Source organism: Heterodontus francisci, chromosome 13, assembly GCF_036365525.1.
Source record: "Heterodontus francisci isolate sHetFra1 chromosome 13, sHetFra1.hap1, whole genome shotgun sequence".
In the NCBI taxonomy this organism is placed as follows: Eukaryota; Metazoa; Chordata; class Chondrichthyes; order Heterodontiformes; family Heterodontidae; genus Heterodontus; species Heterodontus francisci.
This window is the reverse complement of record NC_090383.1, coordinates 20338546-20362184: the sequence shown is the minus strand read 5'-3', so window position 1 is coordinate 20362184 and position 23639 is coordinate 20338546. Positions and strand designations below refer to the sequence as shown.

At 40.9% G+C, this 23639-nt stretch overlaps 1 protein-coding gene across 2 annotated transcripts in view; it reads left to right on the top strand.

The window, feature by feature from the left end:
• The window catches only part of usta (uronyl 2-sulfotransferase a), a 114631-nt gene that overhangs the window by 27160 nt on the left and 63832 nt on the right, over positions 1-23639 (top strand). For both annotated transcript variants that reach the window (XM_068044502.1, XM_068044503.1), the window contains 3 exons: positions 5543-5698; positions 6512-6591; positions 10204-10357. In XM_068044502.1, coding sequence (XP_067900603.1) covers positions 5543-5698; positions 6512-6591; positions 10204-10357 — 390 coding nt within the window. The remainder of the gene's footprint in view (positions 1-5542; positions 5699-6511; positions 6592-10203; positions 10358-23639) is intronic.

Below are 23639 nucleotides of genomic sequence, written 5' to 3'. Positions count from 1 at the left end.
TGAAAACAAGCCCAGTCTGTCCAACCTTTCCTCATAAGACAATCCGCTGATTCCAGGTGTCAATCTAGTAAACCTCTTCTGAACCGCCTCCTACGCATTTACATCCTTAAATAAGGAGACCAGAACTGCACACACTATTCGAGATGTGGTCTCACCAGTGCCCTGTATAACTGAAGCACAACATCCTTACTTTTATTTTCAGTTCCCCTCATAATAAAGGATAGTATTCCATTAGCCACCTTTATTACTTACTGTACCTGTATACTAACTTTTTGTGATTCTTGCACTGGAACACCTAGATCCCTCTGCACCTTCAATAATATTGCTGTTGTATTCCCTACCTTCAGCATCCTGGACGGTTACCATTGACCAGAAATTTAACTGGAGAAGCCACATAAATACTGTAGCTACAAGAGCAGGTCAGACAGGTTCTGCAACAAGTGATTCACCTTCTACCTGTCAAGCCTTTCCAGCGCCTACAAGGCATGAGTCAGGTGTGTGATGGACTGCTTCCCACTTGCCTGAATGAGTGCAGCCCCAATAACACTTGAAGCCTAACGACTTCCAGGGCAAAGCAGCCCACTTGAACAGCAGCATATGCATCACCTTAAAAATTCACTCCCTCCACCTCCGGCGCAACTATGCTGAAGTATGTATCATCTACAAGGTACACTGCAGTAACGTGACGAGCTTTCTTCGGCAGCACCTCCCAAACCTGCGACCTCTACTGATTAGAGGGACAAGGGTAGTAGGTGCATGGGAACACAACCACCTCCAAGATTCCCTCCAAATCACTTACCCTCCTAACTTGGAAATCAAAATTCTGGAACTCCCTACCGAACAGCACTGTGTCTGTATCTTCACGTGGACTGCAGCCATTCAAGAAGGCAGCATACCAACACCTCCTTAAGGGCAATAAATGGTGACCTTTCCAGTGATGCCCACATCCCATGAATGAATAAATAAAAAAAAGTACATTCATGTGACATTCTTTCATAGCCATTTGCCTTAATATTGCATATATTTCTTTTATGGCACACTGTCAAAATGTTACCTGATAATTGAAGTACACAACACCACTTAACTGGCTATATTCGCCCTTGCTGGTGCAGATCAGTAACCAAGAGTCTCTGGATGACTGCAGTCCTGTCCCGTGGATAGCTGCTATAAGCCATCAGCACAGTGTGTCTTAATGGTATTAAATAAAACTGTTCCTTAAGATGTATTATTGGAAGGATGGGGCAGAGGACCCTAGAATTGGGAAATTTATATAAGACTTCTGTCTGTCCTTACATGTAAACAAGGAAGGCTTGCATTAGCAGGGAGGCTGTAACGTAGAGGTAATAATCACAGCTGGTAATCCAGAGACCCAGGCTAATGCATTGGGGACATGGGTTCAAATCCCACCATGGCAACTGGTGGAATTTAAGTTCAATTAATCAATAAAAATCTGGAATTGAAAGCTAGTCTCAGTAATGGTGCCATGAAGCTATCATCAATTGTCGTAAAAACCCATCTGGTTCACTAATGTCCTTTAGGGAAGGAAATCTGCTGTCCTTACCTAGTCTGGCCTACATGTGGCTCCAGATCCACAGCAATGTAGTTGACTCTTAACTGCCCTCTGAAGTGACCTAGCAAGCCACTCAGTTGTCAAGGGCAATAAGGGATGGGCAACAAATGCTGATCTTGCCAGTGACACCCACATCCCATGAAAGAATAGTAAAAAAAATTATATAGCACTTTCACGACCTCAGGACATCTCAATGTGCTGCACATGAATTATTTTTGAAGTGTAGTCAGTGTTGTAAGAAACGCAGTAGACAGTTGCTCACAGGAAGCTCTCAAACAGCAAATCTGATAATGACCAGATAATCTGTTTTTAGTGGTTTTTGTTGAGGGATGAGTGTTGCTCAGCACACTGGACAATTCCCCAGCTGTTTTGAATCATGCCATGGATCTTTTGCATCCATCTGAGAGGGTAGACGGGGCCTCGATTTAATGACTCTTCCGAAAGGTAGCACCTCTGACCGTGCACCACACCCTCACTACACTTACTTGGCTACAATATAGGTTGTAGAAACTGAAGAATATTTGCCCTAGAGGAAAAACTTATGGGAGACTTTACTGAGATTTTCCAAGTTTTTAGAACAGACTGGCCATGGATGCAAATTCAGGAGGGGACTGTGTAAATATTTGACTGAGAAAGCAAACGAGCGCAAGAGATGGAGCAGTGCTGGAATGCTTTATACTTCTAGATCAGCCTGAGGGACTGCGACGGCATTTTCTGGTGCTGTACACTCCAGATTCCTAACAAAAATGAAGTAAAAACGTGGAAGCAAGACGCATTCAAAGCAAGGAGCAAAAACAAAATATGTTGAAAGACTGAAGGACAGTGTCTCAAAACAAATGAAACAACAAGGCTAGAAAAAAGACTAATTAAATAGGGACGGATGAATGATTTATGTTAACTCCTGGTTAGCATTTTCCAGACATGAGTTTTTTTCTTCTAAAGCATGTTTTCTCCTGTTTCCTTGTGCACTGTCAAGAGGCTGATGAAAATTGTGCCTTTATGACACCGTCACCAGGATATTTTTATTACCACCATAAAGAATTCAGTTTCAGAGTAAAAGCAGCAGTAAGTTTTTTCTACCGGCCGAAGAGAAAAATTGCAGTCTTGTTCCTTTCAGCCTCAGGTGAGTTGGAGATTGTGCAGTATATGGCTGTACCCATAAATACTGCCTTATGACCTCAGTAAACTGTTGCTTTTTCAGTAGACATTGGTTTAGATTTTTTTTTAAATTAGCATAGTTGAAACTTTCTATTTGTCTGCTGGTTCTCAGCTCAAATAAAGGCATTCATTTAGCCCCTGCCATGAACGCAGCACAGTGGTTCTGGAACCAGCAGGTATGCAAACTCCAGCCCTGGATCAGAACAGACACACAGTGTTTGGTAAGCAGACTGGTTTGACATACACATTAGGTTTGTGGAACTGTGGCTGTCTGTGTCTACATCAAATATTTAAGCCACAAAAGTGACACAGTAATCTTCTGTGGTATTAATAGTATTGGTTTTAGGAATCAGCTCACTGTATGTTGCTTGTATAAGCTTCAAACACACTCTGTCTGACTTCTGAAACATGTCTCGTGAGCATATTTGGGAGGGGGACTGGTGGTGTGGCAATGACATTTCTCTTCCTGAAGGGGAAGAGAACGCTGCGAAACAGTTTCTCCAATGCTTGTTTTCTTCCCCCTTTTTGGAACTGTTCAATTCTAAAAGTGCCAGTAGACCTCTGGTGAATTCAAGTAATGAGAGCTTGCAGACTGTGGGGAAAGGTGTGTGAGAAAAATTGGGCAGAAGGAGAACATTACAAGTCCAGTCTTGTCCTGTTAGCTAATGTTCAGCAGAAGCCACCTAATGGAGATCAGTAATTGTAATTTTGTTTTCCCTTACCTCAGAGGTATTATTGTCACATGTATTCCACCCCTCCCTACATACCTCCCCCACCCCCACCCCCCAGTATAACTATATTAGCCAAGATAGACTAACTCAACACGGAACACTAACCTCTGACCTTTCTAGTCATTAGGGATCTTAGAAAAACTTTTTGTAACTTGATATCCTGGTTTCTCACACCTAACCACATAGCAGTTTTGATTTTTAACTAATTATAAAGTGGTCTTAAATATTTCCCATTTTACCTCAAGTGCTATTTTGATTCTCTCCTTTGACCCAGCTGTGGTACTAAATTGAAGAACTGATTAAAATAAAACTGCTGAGTCTAGTCCAAATTGTAATTACAACACAAAAGCAAAATACTGCAGATGCTGGAAATCTGAAATTGTAACTAGCTGCCCTTCATTCTGTTGTCAAACTAGAGTGGGCAGAGTGATTACAAACACATGGAAGATTAGAAAAGTTTTTGAAGTACAGAATTTGGGAGTGAATGGTTTTCAAATTTACTTCAATTATTATGAAGTAAATTGTACTCTCCAGTCTGTTTATTATATCTAAAGTAATCTCAAGTTGACTGGAATTTCACATCATTTCCATTAGCAATACACTTTCCTCACTTCATTTGTTCTGGAGAACCATGTGCCTTCTCTGCATAGATGTCATGGTGTTTTCCTCCTATGTCTTGTGTCTGTATGGGCAATACCATACATGGTCTCATCAAACATATTAAGTACCTGCACAGTTGGGGCTTTGGATCCCAGTGTGTGATGCTGCTACCAAGGCTGGCAAAGGAGTTAACATTGCAGGGTAATACAGGGTGAATGTTTTCATATTCTCGTTTTCTTCTGTGGGAGAACAATGTGAAAGTAGTGGAAGGATTCATAGGCTTATCTGACGTGAATGCTCCTTCCATGGCCATAACCAACTTTATGCCAGCCGATAAGTTGACTAGTCCTATGCAATGGGCTGGGGCTTATGGGCTTCCACAACCCGTACAATGGGGATGTTAACCCAGAGCTCTGGTCTCCGCTTGCTGAGACTATTTGGAGCAGGGTTTGAGCCCTATACCTTCTGAATCAGAGGCAGGAATGCTACCACTCAAGCAAAGACTTGCCCCATTAATACAAAGTCATCTCACTTGAATATTTAACTATGGCTCCCGACATGATGCCAGGAGATTGCAGAATATAAACTGCTGTGTGTAAACACAGTGGCGGCGCAGTGGTTAGCACGGCAGCCTCACAGCTCCAGCGACCCGGGTTCAATTCTGGGTACTGCCTGTGCGGAGTTTGCAAGTTCTCCCTGTGAACCGCGTGGGTTTTCGCCGGGTGCTCCGGTTTCCTCCCACATCCAAAGACTTGATAGGTAAATTGGCCATTATAAATTGCCCGTAGTATAGGTAGGTGGTAGGGGAATATAGGGAAGGTGGGGATGTGGTAGGAATATGGGATTAGTGTAGGGTTAGTATAAGTGGGTGGTTGATGGTCGGCACAGACTCGGTGGGCCGAAGGGCCTGTTTCAGTGCTATATCTCTAAATAAATAAATAAATAGGACAAAGGATTTTCTGGTAGAGTGGGGAAAGGGAACACTGATGCACCAACCTTTTGAAATCCAGCAGTCCAGCTGCAGGAAAGCTGGATGAACCTAGTGGAAGGTCAGAACCAGCTAAGAATTTATTTTTAATTCATTTCCCTGCATCCCTCTCTTATAGCACCTGTTCACAGTGGGCACTCAGCCACTTCTGGGTTTCTCCAGGTCAGTGGAACGTTGATGGGGGTAGAGAAGGCCAGTATCAATCTGGATTACTGCTTCTAATTCTTATCCTGTGACCCCTGCCACAAAGTGTACGTGTGTGGGTTCCTGCGCGCATGCGTGCGACTTGTGTGTATATCTAGAGAGGTTATGACTGGGCTAGTTGAGATATTCTGTATGGTCAGGTGGCTGGCTGATACTTGTGTATGAAAATTAGCCAGGCGGTGAAACTGTACCACTGTGTATAGAGCGCCAAATTATTTCCTGCAGTAATACCGTGACTGAGATGCTTCTACAGCAGCTACTTAATGTGTTGTGCTTTTCCATTCTGAACAGGTTCTGCCATTTCCCAGCCAGCTGGTTTACAACAGAGTCGGAAAATGCGGAAGCCGGACCGTGGTGCAGCTGTTGAGAGTGCTAACGGAGAGAAACCATTTCAACCTCATAAATTCAGACATTCACAACAAAACCAGGCTAAATAGAAATGAGCAGGTCAGCTTCCCACGTCATCTCCGTTTGGGGAGAAAAAAGCCTCACCCCTTTCATCAATGGCAAAAACATAGAATCTTGATATCCAGGATAATTTACATTACACATCTCTGCAGCTTCTCAATGGCAGTGAGCAGAACTGCACACTGTGCTTTACATGGGTTCTGACCAGCAACAATTTCATCACTCTGCTAATGTTAGCCTTGCCTTTTTCTCACTGCAGTCAAGCACACTGATTTCATGATTTTATCCATCATAATCACTGGATCTCTTACCTAATCGGCATGCAGTATATTGTTCCATGTAAACAGATACTTCTTCCTTGCTTCCATAATGATTTTACGTTTATCTTGTGCTGAGCTGCATCTACCACCTATTGCTATTGAGCTAGAAGAATGTTGGGCCTGCTGACCCCTGCATCCAGAGATTGGGTTACAGATTGGTAAGCTTCTGCATTTTATGATGTGCTGCCTAACAAGGGTTCAAACGCGTGCTCATCAATTATCTGATGACCAACTAGTGACTATCGTTTAGGGAAGAGAGGTCCCTTTTGGCGCCAAGCTGGCATTATGGTGCCATTGTCAGACTCAGTATGCTGATACCTGAGCAATGCAGGTCCATATTAGTCCTAGGCACTGTCCATGATCGGTCAGCCAGTCTGGCGCATTAACTCAAAGCTACTACAGGATCTTTGTTCGGTTTCTGCCTCTGATAACCCAGGAAGCCATTGCCCATTGGATAGAATTGTGATTGCACAAGCAGTAAGAAAGTCTGTTTTTAAGACTCATGACTTTTCTGTCTTTCTTATTTTTACAGATGGAATTAATAAACAATATCAGCCTCGGAGAAAAACCTTACTTGTATACACGGCATGTCCATTTCCTTAACTTTACAAGGTAACACAGCTAATTACTGTGTTTGCTCAATTGTGAAATCTTCCCTTAATATAGTACTAGGTCTCTTCTGAAATAAATACCATAAGTGGTCTGAATTACTAACAGTTAATCCTCCACCTATCATGTAAGTGTCAGCCGTGACTCTGGTAGCTCTCTTACCTCAGAAGCTTGTGGGTTCAAGCCGTACTCCAGGAATTGGGCACATCATCTAGGGATACTTCAGCTTCCCCATAAATGCATCTATGCTGTTCGCCTTGACCACACCGAGTGGTAGTGAGTCCCAGATTCTCACCCCTCTTTGGGTGAAATTTCTCCTGAATTCTCTATTGAATCTGTCAGCCTGGATTATGTGCTCAAGTCTCTGGAGTGAAGCTTGAACCCATGACTCTGTCATCGAGAGCCAAAGATGAACTATTAAGAAGTCAGCAAACCTTAGAAAACTTGACTTTTCAATATCGACACCTAAATTAAGTTTGCCCAACATTAGGTGGAGGTTAATTGAGAACTGTTCCAGTAATAAAGGAGTCCCTGTTTCACAAATCTGCATAATGTTTATGAGCTTGTGTCCTAAATAATTGATTTTCAAAAATGATAGATTTGTATATTTAGTGCTGAACAGGTATTTGTTATCATTTGGTGCTTAAATAGTCCTTTTGGTGTGTACACTGAGACCCCGCTATCACAAGGTCCATATCTCAAGACCGCGTTATAATGAGGTCCTTTCAAAAGCACTGAACCAGTAGCCAGAATAATGCAGAACTACAGATAAACTGGTTAAAATGGCTTCATAAAGGGACAAACCATCTGATCTGATGGAAATAAACAAAACAAAAATAATCAATTCAAATAAATAAAATTTTATTTAATCTGAATATATACGTACAATCGGACTATTTAAATCCACAGTCATTATTGAACAAATTAATGCCTGTTAAAGAAACCAGTAATTTGTAACTTTTCACATTTACTCCTCGCCTTGCCTTTTCTAGATGTATGATGTTCTGAAGTTGTGTCACACTTGCTGCAGTTGATTTTACGTTGGCTTCCAATCATCTAGGTAGTGCATGACTGTATGGGATAATGGCAGTCATCATCATCATCTTCAGCTTGCAGGACGTCTTGAGGGTTTGGATCTGTTACACTAGCCAATATTTCATTATCTGCCATTGTCTCGTTGGTGGCTTCTTGGGCGTCGATATTCAACCACGCAAGTACAGACCTAGCGTTGTTTGGATCGTGGGCATTAAATCCATTGTAGTCCACAATTCGCTTCTCGCTTTCAAGTATTTCTTCAGTGAAATCTTCAAAATTCTCCTTGTCGCTGTTGCTTTCCATCTCAAATGCAGCACACAGGGCATGTTTCCAGGAGTTTTTAACACAGTTGATCACTTCTTGCCAGGCATAGCCGCATATGTAGTTCCCCTCTTTCACGTTGCGTTTCTTGGGGCAAGTTGTCATACCGTCCTTACTGTTCACCACTCTCTTGATCAGTTCTCTTCTGTAGTTACATTTGGAGTTAGATATGATGCTTTGGTCAAGAGGATGAAATTTTGAAGTTATGCTTTTTGGTATATAGAAGCATTTGATGTTCCCATCTCATGCCACCAGGTTTTCTGAGGGTGGCTGTGTAGAGCAGTTGTCAAGCAGCAAAATGGCCGCCTTCGGTAGTTTATTTTGTCTGAGATGTTTTCTGACATTTGGTTCAAATTCATGGTGGAACCAGTCTTCGAAAAATGATGAAGTCATCCAGACTTTGCCGCTATTTGAATATTGGCATGGTTATGATTTTCAGTTTAGATGATGGAAGCAGCTTGGTTTGGCAAATTTTCGGATGACAAGTGGAGTCAGCCTGTATTGACCAGCTTTGTTGCAGCAAAGGAGGACTGTCAAACTTGTCTTTATCTGTTCAAATCCAGATGTCTTGGTGTCATTTCTTGTCACCTAGTGTCTTCTCTGGTAACATTTTGTAGTACAGGGCCATCTCATTGCAGTTGTAGATTTGTTCTTCGAAGTATCCTCTTTTGTGTAAAATCATCTTTAATTCAGAGGGAAATGATGTTGCAGCTGGATTGTATGTGGACCATTTTTCTCTTATAGTAACTTGCAAAATGCCATGCTGGTTTTTGAATCTTGCTAACTATCCTTTGCTGGGTCCAAACTCTACTGGGATGCTGGTATTTTTCATTCATTTGGTGGTAAAACTTCTTAGCCTGAGATTGAATAACAGGACCGGATGTGGTTACGCCCTCGGCTCTCTGCTAGGTGAACCACGTATATATGGCTTTGTTGAGAGATGTGTTGTCAGCATTTCTTTCTTGCCTGGCCACCTTCATCCATTTCCATCGACACGCTTCTTCTATTCATCCTTAAGCCAATGAAGCATTGATTCAACAATCCCCATTCTTTGTGAAACGGATGCTTGCTTAGCGCCTTCCTTGATCTGGGTGATGATTTTCAGCTTCTCGATTGTGTAAGATTTTCTCTTTTGTGATTCGGTACACATGATTTTGTGTTGATTGTCATATGGGTATCGGTGCAAATTTGACCTATATAAGAGAAAAATGGCACCTAATTAGTCAAAAAGCTGCCATCTCCTTGGCTGGCTCTAAATTATCTGTGGAGCATTTATACTTCATGTTCTGAAATACATTCTGAAAGGATAAATTTAAATGAAAATTTTGGGATCCAAGATGGACCCACATTATACCAAGTTCCGTGCTGTATCCGGCCATGTTATATCGCGGTCCCCAGCATAGTTTTAATATTCTGTGTCTCAGAAGGCTAGGCAGAGATAGGAACAGCAATCATTCCAAAACAAACCTGCTCCCATTTGCTGCTTTGCTGATAGTTAAGCTTATCATAGACAATCTCCAACAAAACATTTTAAGATAACTGGCAAAAAATCCAGGGAAGATGAGAATTGTTTTGGGCAGTGAGTTATGGTGCTCTGGAATGCTGTGCCTGAAAGGGTGGTCAAAACAGAGTCAATAATAATTTTCAAAAGGGAATTGGATATACACTTGAAAATGAACAATTTGCAGGGTTATGGAGAAAGAGCAGAGGAGTGGGATTAATTGAATAGCTCTTTCAAAGAGCCAGTACAGATATGATGGGCTGAATGGCTTCCTTCTGTGCTATATGATTCTAAAAATCAGGACATTTGCATTCCATTGTGATGTTTGTGTAAACGAGCTGCTGTACTGTAGACATTTGTTCAGAGCATGGTATGGGATAACGTTCTGTATGCTTTATTTAAACACAACCCCTAGGTTCAAGGTGTACATTGAGGAAAACTCTGAGCTTGATTCAAGTGATTGTAACCCTTCCTGATAAGATAGTCAGGATGTGCTGCTGTCCATTAAAAACATTTACCCCAGTTGGTGGTTTATGAACAGATGTGGAGCGATTTGGTAGAAATCAGAACGTTAGAGCCATAAGGTCACAGTTGTAGTGAGGGAGGAACAGTGGCTCCTCCAAGTGGTTATCAGTGCAACTGTGTAAATTTAGTGGTTAGGCTGTGATTTTGCTGACAGTTGAGAATCATGCTATAAAGCTTTGTAAGTTTTTAAATTTTTGTTTGAAGTGCTACAAGTTAATTATTTCTCAACTTAGGTTTGGATTGGAGCAGCCTGTTTACATCAATATAATCAGGGATCCGATCAGCCGGTTTGTATCAAACTACTTCTTCCGACGTTTTGGGGACTGGCGATCTGAACAAAATCATCAAATCCGGACACCAGGGATGAAAGATGAGGAGCGCTACCTGGTAAGTTTTTGTAAATTAGAAAGTCACGGGATCTCTTTCCTTCAGTTCAAGTGCACCCAATTGCATGGATAGATTCATAATTTGTCCAGAATTACCCAAAATAGCAAAAAAAATTGCCTAATTTTTGTAAACTCCGTAAAAGAGAAAGGAACAGATTTGTGTTATTATAGCACCTTTCATGGACTCAGGATGTCCCAAAATGCTTTACAATTAATGAAGTACTTTTGTAGTACAATCACTGTTGTAATGTAGAAAATGGGGCACAGCAAGCATACAAACAGCAATGAGATAATGATCAGATAATCTGTTTTAGGGTTGTTGGTTGATAGATAAAGACTGGGGGCATTCACATGCTCTTCGAATACTGCCACGATATCTTTAATGTCCACCTGAAAGGGCAGACAGGGCCTCAGTTTAACAGTTCATCCAAAAGACAGCATCTCCGACACTGCAGCACTCCTTTGGTACTGAATGAAGTGTTAGACTAGATTTATATGTTCAAATCTGAGTTGGGGCACTCAGACCCAAAACCTTCTGACTCAATAGGTGAGAGTGTTACCAACTGATCCACAGCTGTCATTGTAATGCCAGATCTGAAGGGTTAGGGTTACCAAATATTGTTGCATTTCAACTCTCAATGGCATCATCACCCCATTACACTGCTCACCTTTTCCTACAGTGGGGCTAGAACATTGTATACATAATATTTACAGAGCAGTAAACAGGCCAGTTGGACCAACAGGTCCATGCCACTGTTTACCCTGTGCACAAGCCTCCTTCATCTAACCCTATATCCTTCTATTTCTTTCTCCCTCTAGTGTTTATCTAGCTTCCCCTTAAATTCACCTATGCCTCAACTACTCCTTGTGATGGCGAGTTCCACATTTTAGCAGAAGGTTCTCCTGAATTCCCTATTGGATTTATTAGTGATATACTTTATGTCCTGTGTTTCTGATCTCCCCTGCAAATGGAAACATCTTCTCTGCGTTTACCCTATCAAACCCTTTCATAATCTTAAAGACTTCTATCAGCAGGTCACCCCTCTCCCCCCACTCCCCAGTCTTCTCTTTTCTAGAGAAATGACACCCCAGCCTGTTCAATCTTTCCTGAGACATGTAACCTCATAGTTCTGCTATCATTCCAGTCAATCTTTTTTGCACCTTCTGCAGTGCCTCTATCATTTTTATAATATGGAGACCAGAAATGTGCAGAGTACTCCCAAGTGTAGACTAAACAAATTTAACATTCCTTTAATTTTTAATTCTATCCTACCGGAAACAAACTGCTGTGCTTTGTTTGCTTTTCTTATGGCCTTATTAATTTGCATCACGACTTTCAGCGATTTGTGTACCTGTACCCCCAGATCCCTCTGCTCCTCTGCCCCATTTAGACACTTATTTTCCAAGGAATATGTGCTATTCTTCCTACTAAAATGTACCACCTCACACTGATCTATATTGAAGTGAATTTGCCAATTACATGCCCATTCTGTAAGTGTATTTTCTTAGTCCTCTATTAACTACACCTCCTAATTTGATGTCATTTACAAGTTTTGAAATACTACTTCTGACTCCCTAGTACAAATTGTTTATGTAACCGATGAACTGCAATGCTCCCAGCCTTGATTCTTGTGAAACATCATTGCCCACCTTTCGCCAGTTTAAGTAACTGCCTTTAAACCCTACTCTTCGTGTTCTCTTTGGTAGCCAGCTTGCTATCTATTCTGCTGCTTGTTCCCTGACTCCACTTATCCTGACCTTAGTCATGAGTTTATTATGTGGTGCCTTATCACAGGCCTTTTAAAAATGCAAATTTATTTTGTCTACTATGTTACCCTTATCTGCCTTTTCTGTTCCTACTTCAAAGTTTTCAGTAAGGTTGGTCAAGCACAACTTCTCTGTTGAAATCCGTGCTGACTTCCTTATATTTTCATTTTCCAGATGTTTTTCTGGTACATCTTCGAGTAAGGATTCCATTATATTTCCTATCATCGACATTAAGCTAATTGGTCTATATTCCCTAGATTTGTTCTGTCTCCCTTTTTAAATATAGGAATAGCATTAGGCGCCCACCAGTCCTCTAGCACTATTCCCTTTTCTAATGCATTTTTATTTTTATATATATATTTCTAATGAATTTTTACTTACATCTGCAATCGCTTCACTCACCTTTAAAATGTGGGTGTGCAGTTGGTAGGATTAATTACGGTTTCACTTGAGCACATATAAAGAGACACTTATTGAAACTGTGACGTTGTTGAATTGGGAGGTGTATGCTTGTAAATAAATGTTGGCTGCAGTACTATCCTTCACCAACTGGCTTTCCTGACTAAAACATGGTAGCAGAGAATGGTTGCCTAAAGGTGAAAGTTAGGAGCTTAAAAAAAATTCAGAAAGAAGACTACAGTCCTAGGAGCCATTGTGAGAAATGGCAGAAAGCAAATGTAAATTGTCAGGGTATAATTACCCTCTGATGTTCTTGGAGTCTGACCCATATGACCAGTGAAAGAATGAAGTGGATATGCGGACATGGGTTACGTTCCTACCAAAGAGGAAACAAAGTATGTCCGTGGCATTATTGCTTCCTACCAATTAGAGTTCTTGGATGAAATTTACTGGGAAGATGATCTTTTAAATGCTTGAGTGACATGGTCAGACTGCGATACATTTTGGAAACCAGATGGTTATTCAATGGAGGATTATCATCATGGACTTTAATAATTTATGTAAAAGATTGAGGAAATTCAATTTAGAGATCCCTGGTTCAGTGCTAGGGTTTAAATTGCTTGATTGTGCTAAGATGTTGCATATGGACAGGCTTCTGATTCTAACTGATGTTCGGTTCTCGGAGAGAGATTCATTGTTGGATCAGATGTCAGCTGCCTTGAAAGAATTCCTGAATAAACAGTCATTTTCTGCAGCCTTGCTGGAAAAATGGGATATTCTGCAGTGACACAAAGAATAGCGGATTCAATAATTGTGAGATTTAGAAATGGTCCAGATACTGCTCGCAGGCATCAATACAAGGGAAGGGTTACAGACAAGCAGAATGAGGATGAAAGCACCTTTAGCAGACCTAGCTATTCGAGCAGAAGGAAACATTGGAATGGCAATAATAGTCAAATGAATCCCATGAATGCCCAAGGAACAGTTAATAGGTGTTTCAGATGTGATTTCAAAATATCATTGTGATGAACTGCTGAAAGCAAAGAGGCAGGGTTCTCACAATGACACATGACACAGAATTCTGATGCAGATGATGAAGATAATGATCAATCTAAAGGAAATATACTGGTCACAAGGAGTTTTAGTCCTGTGATGAATGTATTAGTTGGAGACTCGTTCAACAGTACTGCACTGGATAGTGCTTCAATTTCGACATTATGTGAAACAGATTGGTTAAAATGTTAACTAGACCTGTTTAGTAGAGAGGATCGACGCAATGTTGAGTATAAAAGCACTACTTGCTTTGGGATTGGTGATGACAACACATTGAGGTCACTAAAGAGATTTGTAATTCCATGTAAAATAGCTGGAGTAAGCCACTCTATCAGTAGTGATATAGTCTAATGGGATAACTATGCTATTAGTAAACCTATGAAAAAGGCACAAATGAAACTGGAACATGATAAGGCAATAATTTTTGGAAAGTCAGTGGATCTACAGTTTATATTGGACATTATTGTATCCGCCTAACAAAACCTGATGTTTCTTATCAGTGTTAGACAAGTAATAATGGCATCAGGTGATAAGAATGAGAGGAATAAAAGCAAATTGTTTGAAAGTTGCATAGACAATTTACTCACCTACTTGTCATGGATTAAAAACCCTGCTGAAGGATGCATGTGTGGTTGATGAAGAATATACAAATAGAGATTAGTGAGAAGTGTGAAATCTGTAAAAAGTACTGGAGGCTGCCACCACGTCCTTTTGTCAGCTTCAGTTGCCACATGACTTTAACAAGGTCATTGCCATGAGATCTGAAGGTATGGGACAAAGACAGAAGTATTTTCATTCTACATTTTACAGACCTGACAACCAGATTTAGTCTTTCTACAATAATGCATATTGAGGACAAAAGGGTTATTAGAGACAAAATCATGGAGAAATCAATAAGAACTTGACTTGGGGCACGAGCTCAGTTTCTGACTGATAATGGATGTGAATTTGCCGATGACAAGTTCAGAGATGTGAAAAAAATGAATATTATGGTCACGAATACAGTAGCTGAAAGTCCTTTCAGCAGTTGGCTCTGTGAAAGGAATCATGCAGTGATCGATGAAATGTTGCATAAAATCTTAGTTGACAACCAGACTGCAAGTTGACAACCACCCTGGCATGGGCCGTTTCAGATGGAGGGTATAGCCCCTATCGGTCATGAGCAAAATCCCAAATTGTCTTCTGTGCTATGCGATAGTTCTCCTGCTCGAGAAGGTACTACAATTAGTTGCATTCTGTCTGCACATTGGAATGCTTTACATGCAGGGAGACGGGCTTTCATCAAGACTGAGGTCTCTGAGAAAACTCTGAGAGCTCTGTGGCATTGTATAAGACTATCCAAGACAGAATTTAATTCGGGAGTTTGGTATATTATAAAAGAGAGAGTCATAGGGAATGGAAAGGCTCAGGTAAGGTTGTGATAGTAAATCAGTACTTATCAAACTTGGCAATCAAACTATTAAGGTTCATTCCTCATAATTAATCAGGATTAATTTTTAAAATCTCAGACTCTGAGCGGCTGATAGAAGTAATCGAGACACCTTGTAACTCGTATGCTCATGTGTTTTGTGATGAATGTCCTGAGGAACAGAATATGGTAGGTCAAGCGTTGAATACCGGTAATGTGAGTGATCCTGACACACAGGACAGAGCTATCAAATCCAAGTGCCAATTGCCCAGAGTGGGTACTCATGTGACATATATTCAAAAGGGATCAAGTGAATGGAGGAATGTGGCAATTGTGGGACATGCAGGAAAAGCTACTGGCAAGTTTATATATTGATTGAATGTTCAAGATGATGACCAAGAAGCGAGGTCCATAGACAGGCAGAAGTGAGTGGAGAGTATAAAAGCGCAGTGCCAGTTCTAATATTGGGTCCGAAAGTGACTCTTCTATCAAAAAACGATCACATCTGGAAGAGAGAGCCTCTGATAGTCTGAGAGGGAAATCTCACAGTAGTAGATATTTAAGTAAGGAGATATTTAATAACTATCAGCAAAGATTTATCCCAGTGAGATAGAAAGATTCTTTGAGAAGAATGCATGGCTCAATAAGGAAGTTAAGGATACTATCAAATTAAAAGAAACACTACAAATCTGCAAAGATTAGTGGTAGGTCAGAAGATTGGACAGATTTTAAGAACAAGCAGAGTGACGAAAAAATAAAGTGGGAAAAAGTAGAGTATGAGATAAAAATAGCTAGTAATATAAAAACAGATAATAGTTTCTACAAGTATTTAAATAGGCAAAGCTAGTGTTGGTACTCTAGGGATTGAGTCTGGGGAATTGATAATGGAAAAATGAGGAAATGGCAGAGGCGTTAAACAGATATTTTGTGTCTGTCTTCACTGTCGAAGACTTAGAAAGTTTCCCAAAGTTTCTTGAAAATCAAGAGGTGAAAGGGAGGGAGGAACTTAACACAATCACCATCACCAGAGAAAAGGTGCTGGAAAACTATTAGAGCTAAAGGTTGACAAGTCCCCAGGACCCGATGGCTTGCATCCTAGGGTCTTAAAAGAAGTGGCTGCAGAGATAGTAGAGACTTGGGTTATAATTTTCCAAAATTCCTTGGATTCTGGAAGGGTCCCAGCAGATTGGAAAATAGCAAATGTAACACCTTTATTCAAGAAAGGAAGGAGATAGAAAGGTGGAGACTATACACCAGTTAGCCTAACATCTGTCATAGGGAAGTTGCTAGAATTCATTATTAAGGAGGTTATAGCAGGTGTTGTGGAGGTGCTCTTGTTAAAATGTTTTGAGGACTTGAGTTAACGATTATGGACGTTGGTTCATTTGGAAAACTGAAAGGATTCCATGGATCTGGTTTTTTTAACGAGTGTCACTGGGAAGACACTTGAGCTTTGTGTTTAAAAGCAACCTTTACAGGATGCCACATGCCTTAAGCTAAATAAACAACAGGAACCTTGGTGGCATGTCACAGAGAAGTGACATGTCAAGATTTATGGTGCTCAAGAGTGGGTTTCATTTTTGAATACTGTTTTGAGTCGGTTGGGTTTGTAGCCTGCTGAAAGAAACATCCAGCTCATCTTTCTCCACCTGTTGGGGAAAAAAAACCGTGTGAATCCAGAGTGATAGTTGAAACCCCTGATACCACATTTCTTCTGGAAAGCCTGCCAGATTAATTCTTGACGCCGCCTGAAAAGAACTGCTCCTGAAAGATCCCAGTGACAGCAGTCTATGTGTATTTGGGACACCAGAATAAAGGGACAACTGATATCATTCCATATCTCCTCCTCCTCCAAGAATTAACAGGTATTTCGCCAGAGTATTTTTCGTCTTTTTTTTTTGTAAAAGACTTCTGCAGAGAAATTTTATTTTTTTAACCAGTGTGTATGTGTGCACGTGTGTGTTGGGTATCTAGGAGGAAACATCTATTCACATTCATATTTCAAGCTGTGTGTTAATGCTTTGCATCTTTACAGGATAATTCTTGTTTTATAATAAACTGATAATTTTGTGCTTACTAAAGAAACCTGGTTGGTGTATTGTATTCTGGGATAAAGAATAGAGTATATGATTGACCATATTAACTGGGTAAACATTTAAATATATGTTGTGACCTGTGGAGAAGTGGAACTAGAGAAAGATAGTGCACTCCTCCCACCTTGGTCATAACACAGGATACTTGGGAAATCATAATGGGATTAGACAGTCGTCATGGTTTTGTGAAAGGGAAATTGTTTTTAACTAATTTATTAGAGTTCTTCGAGGAAGTAACAGGCAAGGTAGATAAAAAAAACCTGTAAATGTGGTGTACTTAGATTTCCAAAAGGCATTTGATAAGGTGCCACATCAAAGGTTACTTCAGAAGATAGGAACATAGGAAGATAGGAACAGGAGTAGGCCATTCAGCTCCTCGAGTCTGTCCCGCCATTCAATGCGATCATGGCTGATCCGTGGCCCAACTCCATATACCTGCCTTTGGCCCATATCCCTTAATATCTTTGCTTAACAAAAATCCAGAGGGACCACTCCTGAATCTAGGGAACTCTGAAAGACTATCGATAGTTAGGGTATCTACAATATGCTGCCCTACTTCCTTTAAAACCCTCGGATGGAAACCGTCAGGTCCTGGGGATTTCTCACTCTTTAGTTCCATTAATTTCCTTGTTACTGATGTTTTATTTACGTTAATTGTATTAAGTCCCTGTCCCCTATCGGCTGTTAATTTTTTCGGGACTTACAGCAAGTTATCCTCCTTTTCAACTGTAAATACTGAGGCAAAGTAATTGTTTAACATATCTGCCATTTCCCCATTATCAATGACAATATCTCCATTTTCAGTTATTAGCGGGCCTACATTGCTCTTGACCACCCGCTTTCCCTTTATGTAACTATAACATTTCTTGTTATTGATTTTGATGTCCTTTGCAAGTTTCCTTTCATAATCCCTTTTAGTAGCTCTTATAAGCTGCTTTGTGACCCTTTGCTGGTCTTTGTATCTAACCCATTCGGCCGGAGCCAGATAAGAGCACGTAGTGTAGGGGGTAACATATTCGCATGGATAAAGGACTGGTTAGCTAACAGGAAGCAGAGAGTAGGGATAAATGGGTATTTTTCGGGTTGGCAAGCTGTAACTAGTGGAGTACCACAGGGATCAGTGCAGGAGCCTCAACTGTTTATAGTTTATATCAATGCCTTGGAGGAAGGGACCGAAAGTATGGTGGCTAAATTTGCAGATGACACCAAGATAGGAAGGAAAGTAAGTTATCACGAGGTGATAAAGAGTCTACAAAAGGATATACATAGGTTAAGTGAGCGGGCAAAAATTTGGCAGATGGAGTTTAATGTGGAAAATGTGAACTTGTCCACTTTGGCAGGAAGAATAGAAAAGCTGCATGCTGTTTAAATGTTAGAGAGATTGCAGAACTCGATAGTACAGAAGGATCTGGGTGTCCTAGTATATGAATTGCAAAATGTCAGTATGCAGGTACAGCAAGTGATTAGGAAGGCAAATGGAATGTTCATGTTTATTGCAAGGGGGATAGAGTATAAAAGTAGGTAAATTTGACTGTAGCTATACAGGACCTTGGTGAGACCACATCAAAACCACAGTTTTGGTCTCCTTATTTGAAAAAGGATATAATTGCATTAGCAATTATGAAGCAGTTCAGAGAAGGTTCACTCAACTAATTCCAGGGATGAAGGGCTTATCTTATAAAGAAAGGTTGAGCAGGTTAGGCCGATACTCACTGGAGTTTAGTAGGATGAGAAGTAATCTTGTTGAAACATGTAAGATCCTGACTTGATAGAGTGAATGCCAGGAGGATGTTTCCTCTCGTCAGGGAGACGAGAACGAGGGAACACAGTTTAAGAGTAAGAGCTCTCTCTTTTAAGACGGAGATTGGGAAAAAAAAAATTCTCAAAGTGTCGTTAGTCTGTGGCGTTCTCTTCATCGAAAGCAGTGGAAGCTGGGTCATTGAATTTATTCAGGGCTGAGTTAGATAGATTTTTGATAGACAGTGGAGTCAAGCAGAGTGGAGTTGAGGCCGCAACCAGATCAGCCATGATCTTATCAAATAGCAAAGCAGGCTCGAATGGCCAAATGGCCTACTGCTGCTGCTAAGTTCTATGTTCCTCATCCCAACAAATATAAAAGTGCAAGAAGAGGCTGTGGGCTTGTATAGATAGCACAATGAAATGAAGGCTACAGAACAGTCACAGCCAGAACTAGAAACAGAAGTCCTCATGACCGTGAAGTTTTGGTGGCTGCCAATAACGTTGAAGATAAATTAATAAGAGAGGCAAAACAAAAGGAATTAGATAGTTGGAGAGAGTTTGTGTGTGTTTATTCTGAGCTACCAGATAAGGGACAACCAGCTTTATCACATATACTGAAAAAGTCCTTGAAGATGGGACTTACAAGGCTAAAGCAAGGCTAGTTGCTAGTGGTTTTGTGGGTGATACAGATGTTAGAGTGGATTCTCGTACAGCTGGAAAAGTAATTTTGAAAATCCTTTTAACTCTTTGGGCCACATATTCATGGAAGTGTAGATGAATCGAAGTTAAGGCTGCATTTCTTCAGGGTGATGCTTTTCAAGAGAAGTGTTTCTGAAACTGCCCAAAAAGACTGCAGATGCAGATAGAAAACTGTGGAAACTAAACAAATGAGTCTATGGCCTGAATGATGCTTCCAGGGTGTGCTTTTTTTTTGGTGAGATCTGTTTTGCCGAAAATAGGTTGTGTTCAACTAAAAGCAGATTCTGCAGTGTTTTATTGGTACAAAAAGGGGAAAATTTCAGGCATCATGATGCATGTTGGTGACCTCTTATGAGGTGGCGCTGCAGAATTTGAGAAAAGTGTTTTAAGATTCGAGTCGAGTTTAAAATTAGGAGTCAGGCTTCTGGGGCTTTTAAATATATTGGTTTAATCATTAAGCAAAGTAGGTCTGGAATAACTTTTTAAATCAACAATCCTATTCGGAATGTTACTTCCATCCTGGTTCATTGTGCTAGGTCACCTCAAAAAGATGATATATCTAATGAAGAGACAAAGCAATTGCGAAGCTTGATTGGTCAGTTGAACTGGTTATGCAGTAGACTAGACAAGATGCTGGTTTTGATGTGTTGGAGTTGCATGAAACAATGAAACACCCTAAAGTGAAGGGATTTTTTTAAAGGCAATGTAACATTTAAAAAAAAATCTAGAGAAATGTATACTTAAGTTACCATTTAGGTGACTCAAAGAAAATGAAACTAGTTATTTTTAGCAATGCTTCATATGCTGATCTTCCTCATGGGTATTTGAGTGCAGCTGATTTCATAATATTTCTTATGGGTGAAAATGGGAAATATTGTTCTTTAGCTTGGGAAGCTAAGAAAATAAAGTGTTGGTAAAAGTACTTTAGCTGTTAAAACACTTGCTCTTGTGGAGGCAGTGGATATGGGGTTTTATTTGTGAAATATTTTGAGAGATTCTATATAAGGGGTATACTAAAGGTAAGTGTATCCATTGAATGTTAAGTATATAAGCCTTTATTATAGGATAATGTACGCTCTGAAAAGTGAGTGAGAAAAGGTTACGGATTGACCTTGCTAGCTTGAAACAAATGCTAGAGAGAAAGGAAATCTCTAGAATTAAATGGATGGATGCAAGTCATCAAATGATTCTTTTACAAAAAGAAATACACGTGTGAAGAAATTGTTAGGAGTCCTAGAGGAGGGGTGTTTCATGACGTAATGCTTTGTAAAATTTGGAATTTTTTAAAATTTGTTTTGAAATTTTGGTTGTGCATATTAACTAATTTTTATTTAAAGAAAAAAGGGAAAATAAAATACTATGTAATTCTATGACTCCACCAAGTTCATTTTCTTGTATTGTCTTGGAAAAAATTGAAGCTTGCTTTTATTCCATGCCAGGTTTCAATCCTGTACATTGGTTGCAAGCTTTTCTACCAGCCCAAATAATCATTGGCTTCCTACTGTGCTGCAAAATTGATTCAACTCGCTATGTCAGCTGTGGCTCAGTTGGTAGCACGCGAATCTGAGTCACAAGGTTCCGGGTTGAAGCCCCACTCCTGGAATTGAGCACAAACATCAAGGCTGACACTCCAGTGTCGCATTGAGAGTGTGCTGCACTGTCAGAGGTGCTTTCTTTTGGATGAGATGTTAAACAGATCTACCTACTCTGGTGGGTGTAAAAGATCCCATGGCAAAAGTTTTGAAGAAGAGCAGGGTAGTTATCTGTGGTGTCCTTGCCAATATTTATCCCTCGACTGACATCACAAAAACAGATTGTGTGGCCATTATCACATTGCTGTTTGAGGAAGTCGGCTGTGTGCAAATTGGCTGCTGCGTTTCCTGCATTACATTACTGACTTCACTTCAAAAGTACTTAATTGGCTGTAAAACGCTTTGAAACGTCTGGTGGTCGTGAAAAGCACTATATAACTGCAAGTCTTTATTTCTCCACTTCTCTTTTCAAAGCTATTACGGATTCTGCTTCCACCACTATTTCTGGTAGAGTGTTCCTTGTCCTAACAACCTTGTATGTTTTGAGAAAAGAAATTCCTAATTTCTCCACCCTTTTGATTATCTTAAATGTATCCCTGTGGAAATGATTTGGCCAACTTACCTTATTAAAATCCTTCATAATTATGAATGAACACTTATCAGATCTTGTCAACCTTTTAATGAAAAGATCCCTAATTTCTCTATTTTCTCCTTATAACTGAAATCTCTCATTTGTGTTTTCATGTTTATTCATTCATGGGTTGTGGGCATTGCTGGCAAGGCCAGGATTTATTGCCTATCCCTAATTGTCCTTCAGAAGGTCTTGACCTTCTTGAACTGCTGCAGTCTGCGTCATGTAGGTAGACGCTCAGTGCTGTTAGGGAGGGACTTCCAGTATTTTGACCCAGCGACAGTGAAGTCAGAATGGTGTGCAATTTGGAGGGGAACCTGCAGGTGTGGGTGTTCCCATGCGCCTGCTGCCCTTGTTCTTTTAGGTGGCAGAGTTCGCTGGTTCAGAAGGTGCTGTCGAAGGAACCTTGGCGAGTTGCTGTAGTGCATCTTGTAGATGGTGCACACTGCTGCCACTGTGCACCAGTGGTGGAAGGAGTGAATGTTTAAGGTGGTGGATGGGGTGTGAGTCAGGTGGGCTGCTTGAATGTTATTGGAGCTGCACTCATCCAGTCAAGTGGAGAGTATTCCATCGCACTCCTTGTAGATGGTCGACAAACTTTGGGGAGTCAGGATATGAGTTACTCGCAGAATTCCCAGCCTCTGACCTGTTATTGTAGCCACAGTATTTATGTGGCTGGTCCAGTTAAGTATCTGGTCAGTGGTCATCCCCCAGGATGTTAATGGTGGGTAATTCAGCAATGGTATTGCCATTGAAGGTTGAAGAGAGATGGTTAGATTCTCATTTTTGGAGATGGTTATTACCTGCCGTTTGTGTGGCGCAAATGTTACTTGCCACTTCTCAGCCCAAGCCTGAATGTTGTCCAGGTCTTGCTGTATGCGTACATCGGCTGCTTCATTATCTGAGGAGTTTCAAATGAACCTGAACACTATTCGATTGTCAGCAAACATCTCCACTTCTGACTTCATGAAGGATGGAAGGTCATTGATGAAGCAGCTGAAGACTGTTGGGGCCGAAGACACTGCCCTGATGATCTCCTGGTGTTGAGATGACTGGGCTCCAAAACCATGACCATCCTCCATTGTGCTAGGTATGACTGCAACCAGTGAAGAGTTTTCCCACTGATTACCATTGACTTTAGTTTTGCTAGGGCTCCTTGAAGGCACACTCGCTCAAATTCTGCCTTGATGTCAAGACCAATCAATCTCACCGCTCCTCTGAAATTCATCTCTTTTGTCCCATGTTTGGACTAAGGCTGCAATGGGGTCTGGAGCCAAGAGGCCCTGGTAGAACTCAAACTGAGCATCGGTGAGCAGGTTATTGGGAGTAAGTGCCACTTGGTAACACTGTCCACAGCACCTACCATCACTTTGCTGATCGAGAGTAGACTGATGGGGCGGTAATTGGCCAGATTGGATTTGTCCTGCTTTTTGTGAACAGGACATACCTGGGCAATTTTCCACACTGTCGGGCAGATGCCAGTGTTGTAGCTGTACTGAAACAGCTTAGCTACAGATGTGGCTAGTTCTGGAGCACAAGTCTTCAGCACTAGAGTTGGGATGTTGTCAGGGCCCATAGCCTTTGCTGGGACCAGTGTGCTCAGCCGTATCTTGATATCACATGGAGTGAATTTAATTGACTGAAGACTGCCATCTGTGTTGACCTCAGGAGGAGGCCAAGATAGATCATCCACTCAGCACATTTTGCGGAAAATGGTTGCAAACACTTGAGCCTTGTCTTCTGGGCTTCCCCATCATTGAGGATGGGGATATTTGTGGAGCCTCCCACTCCTGTTGTTTAATTCTCCACCAGCATTTATGACTGGATGTGACAGGATTGCTGATCACCTCATTTTTAGGTATGCCTGGTGCTGCTCCTCGCATTTTTTCTTACACTTCTCATTGAACCAGGATTGATCCCCGGGCTTGATGGTAATGTAGAATGAGGGATATGCCAGGCAA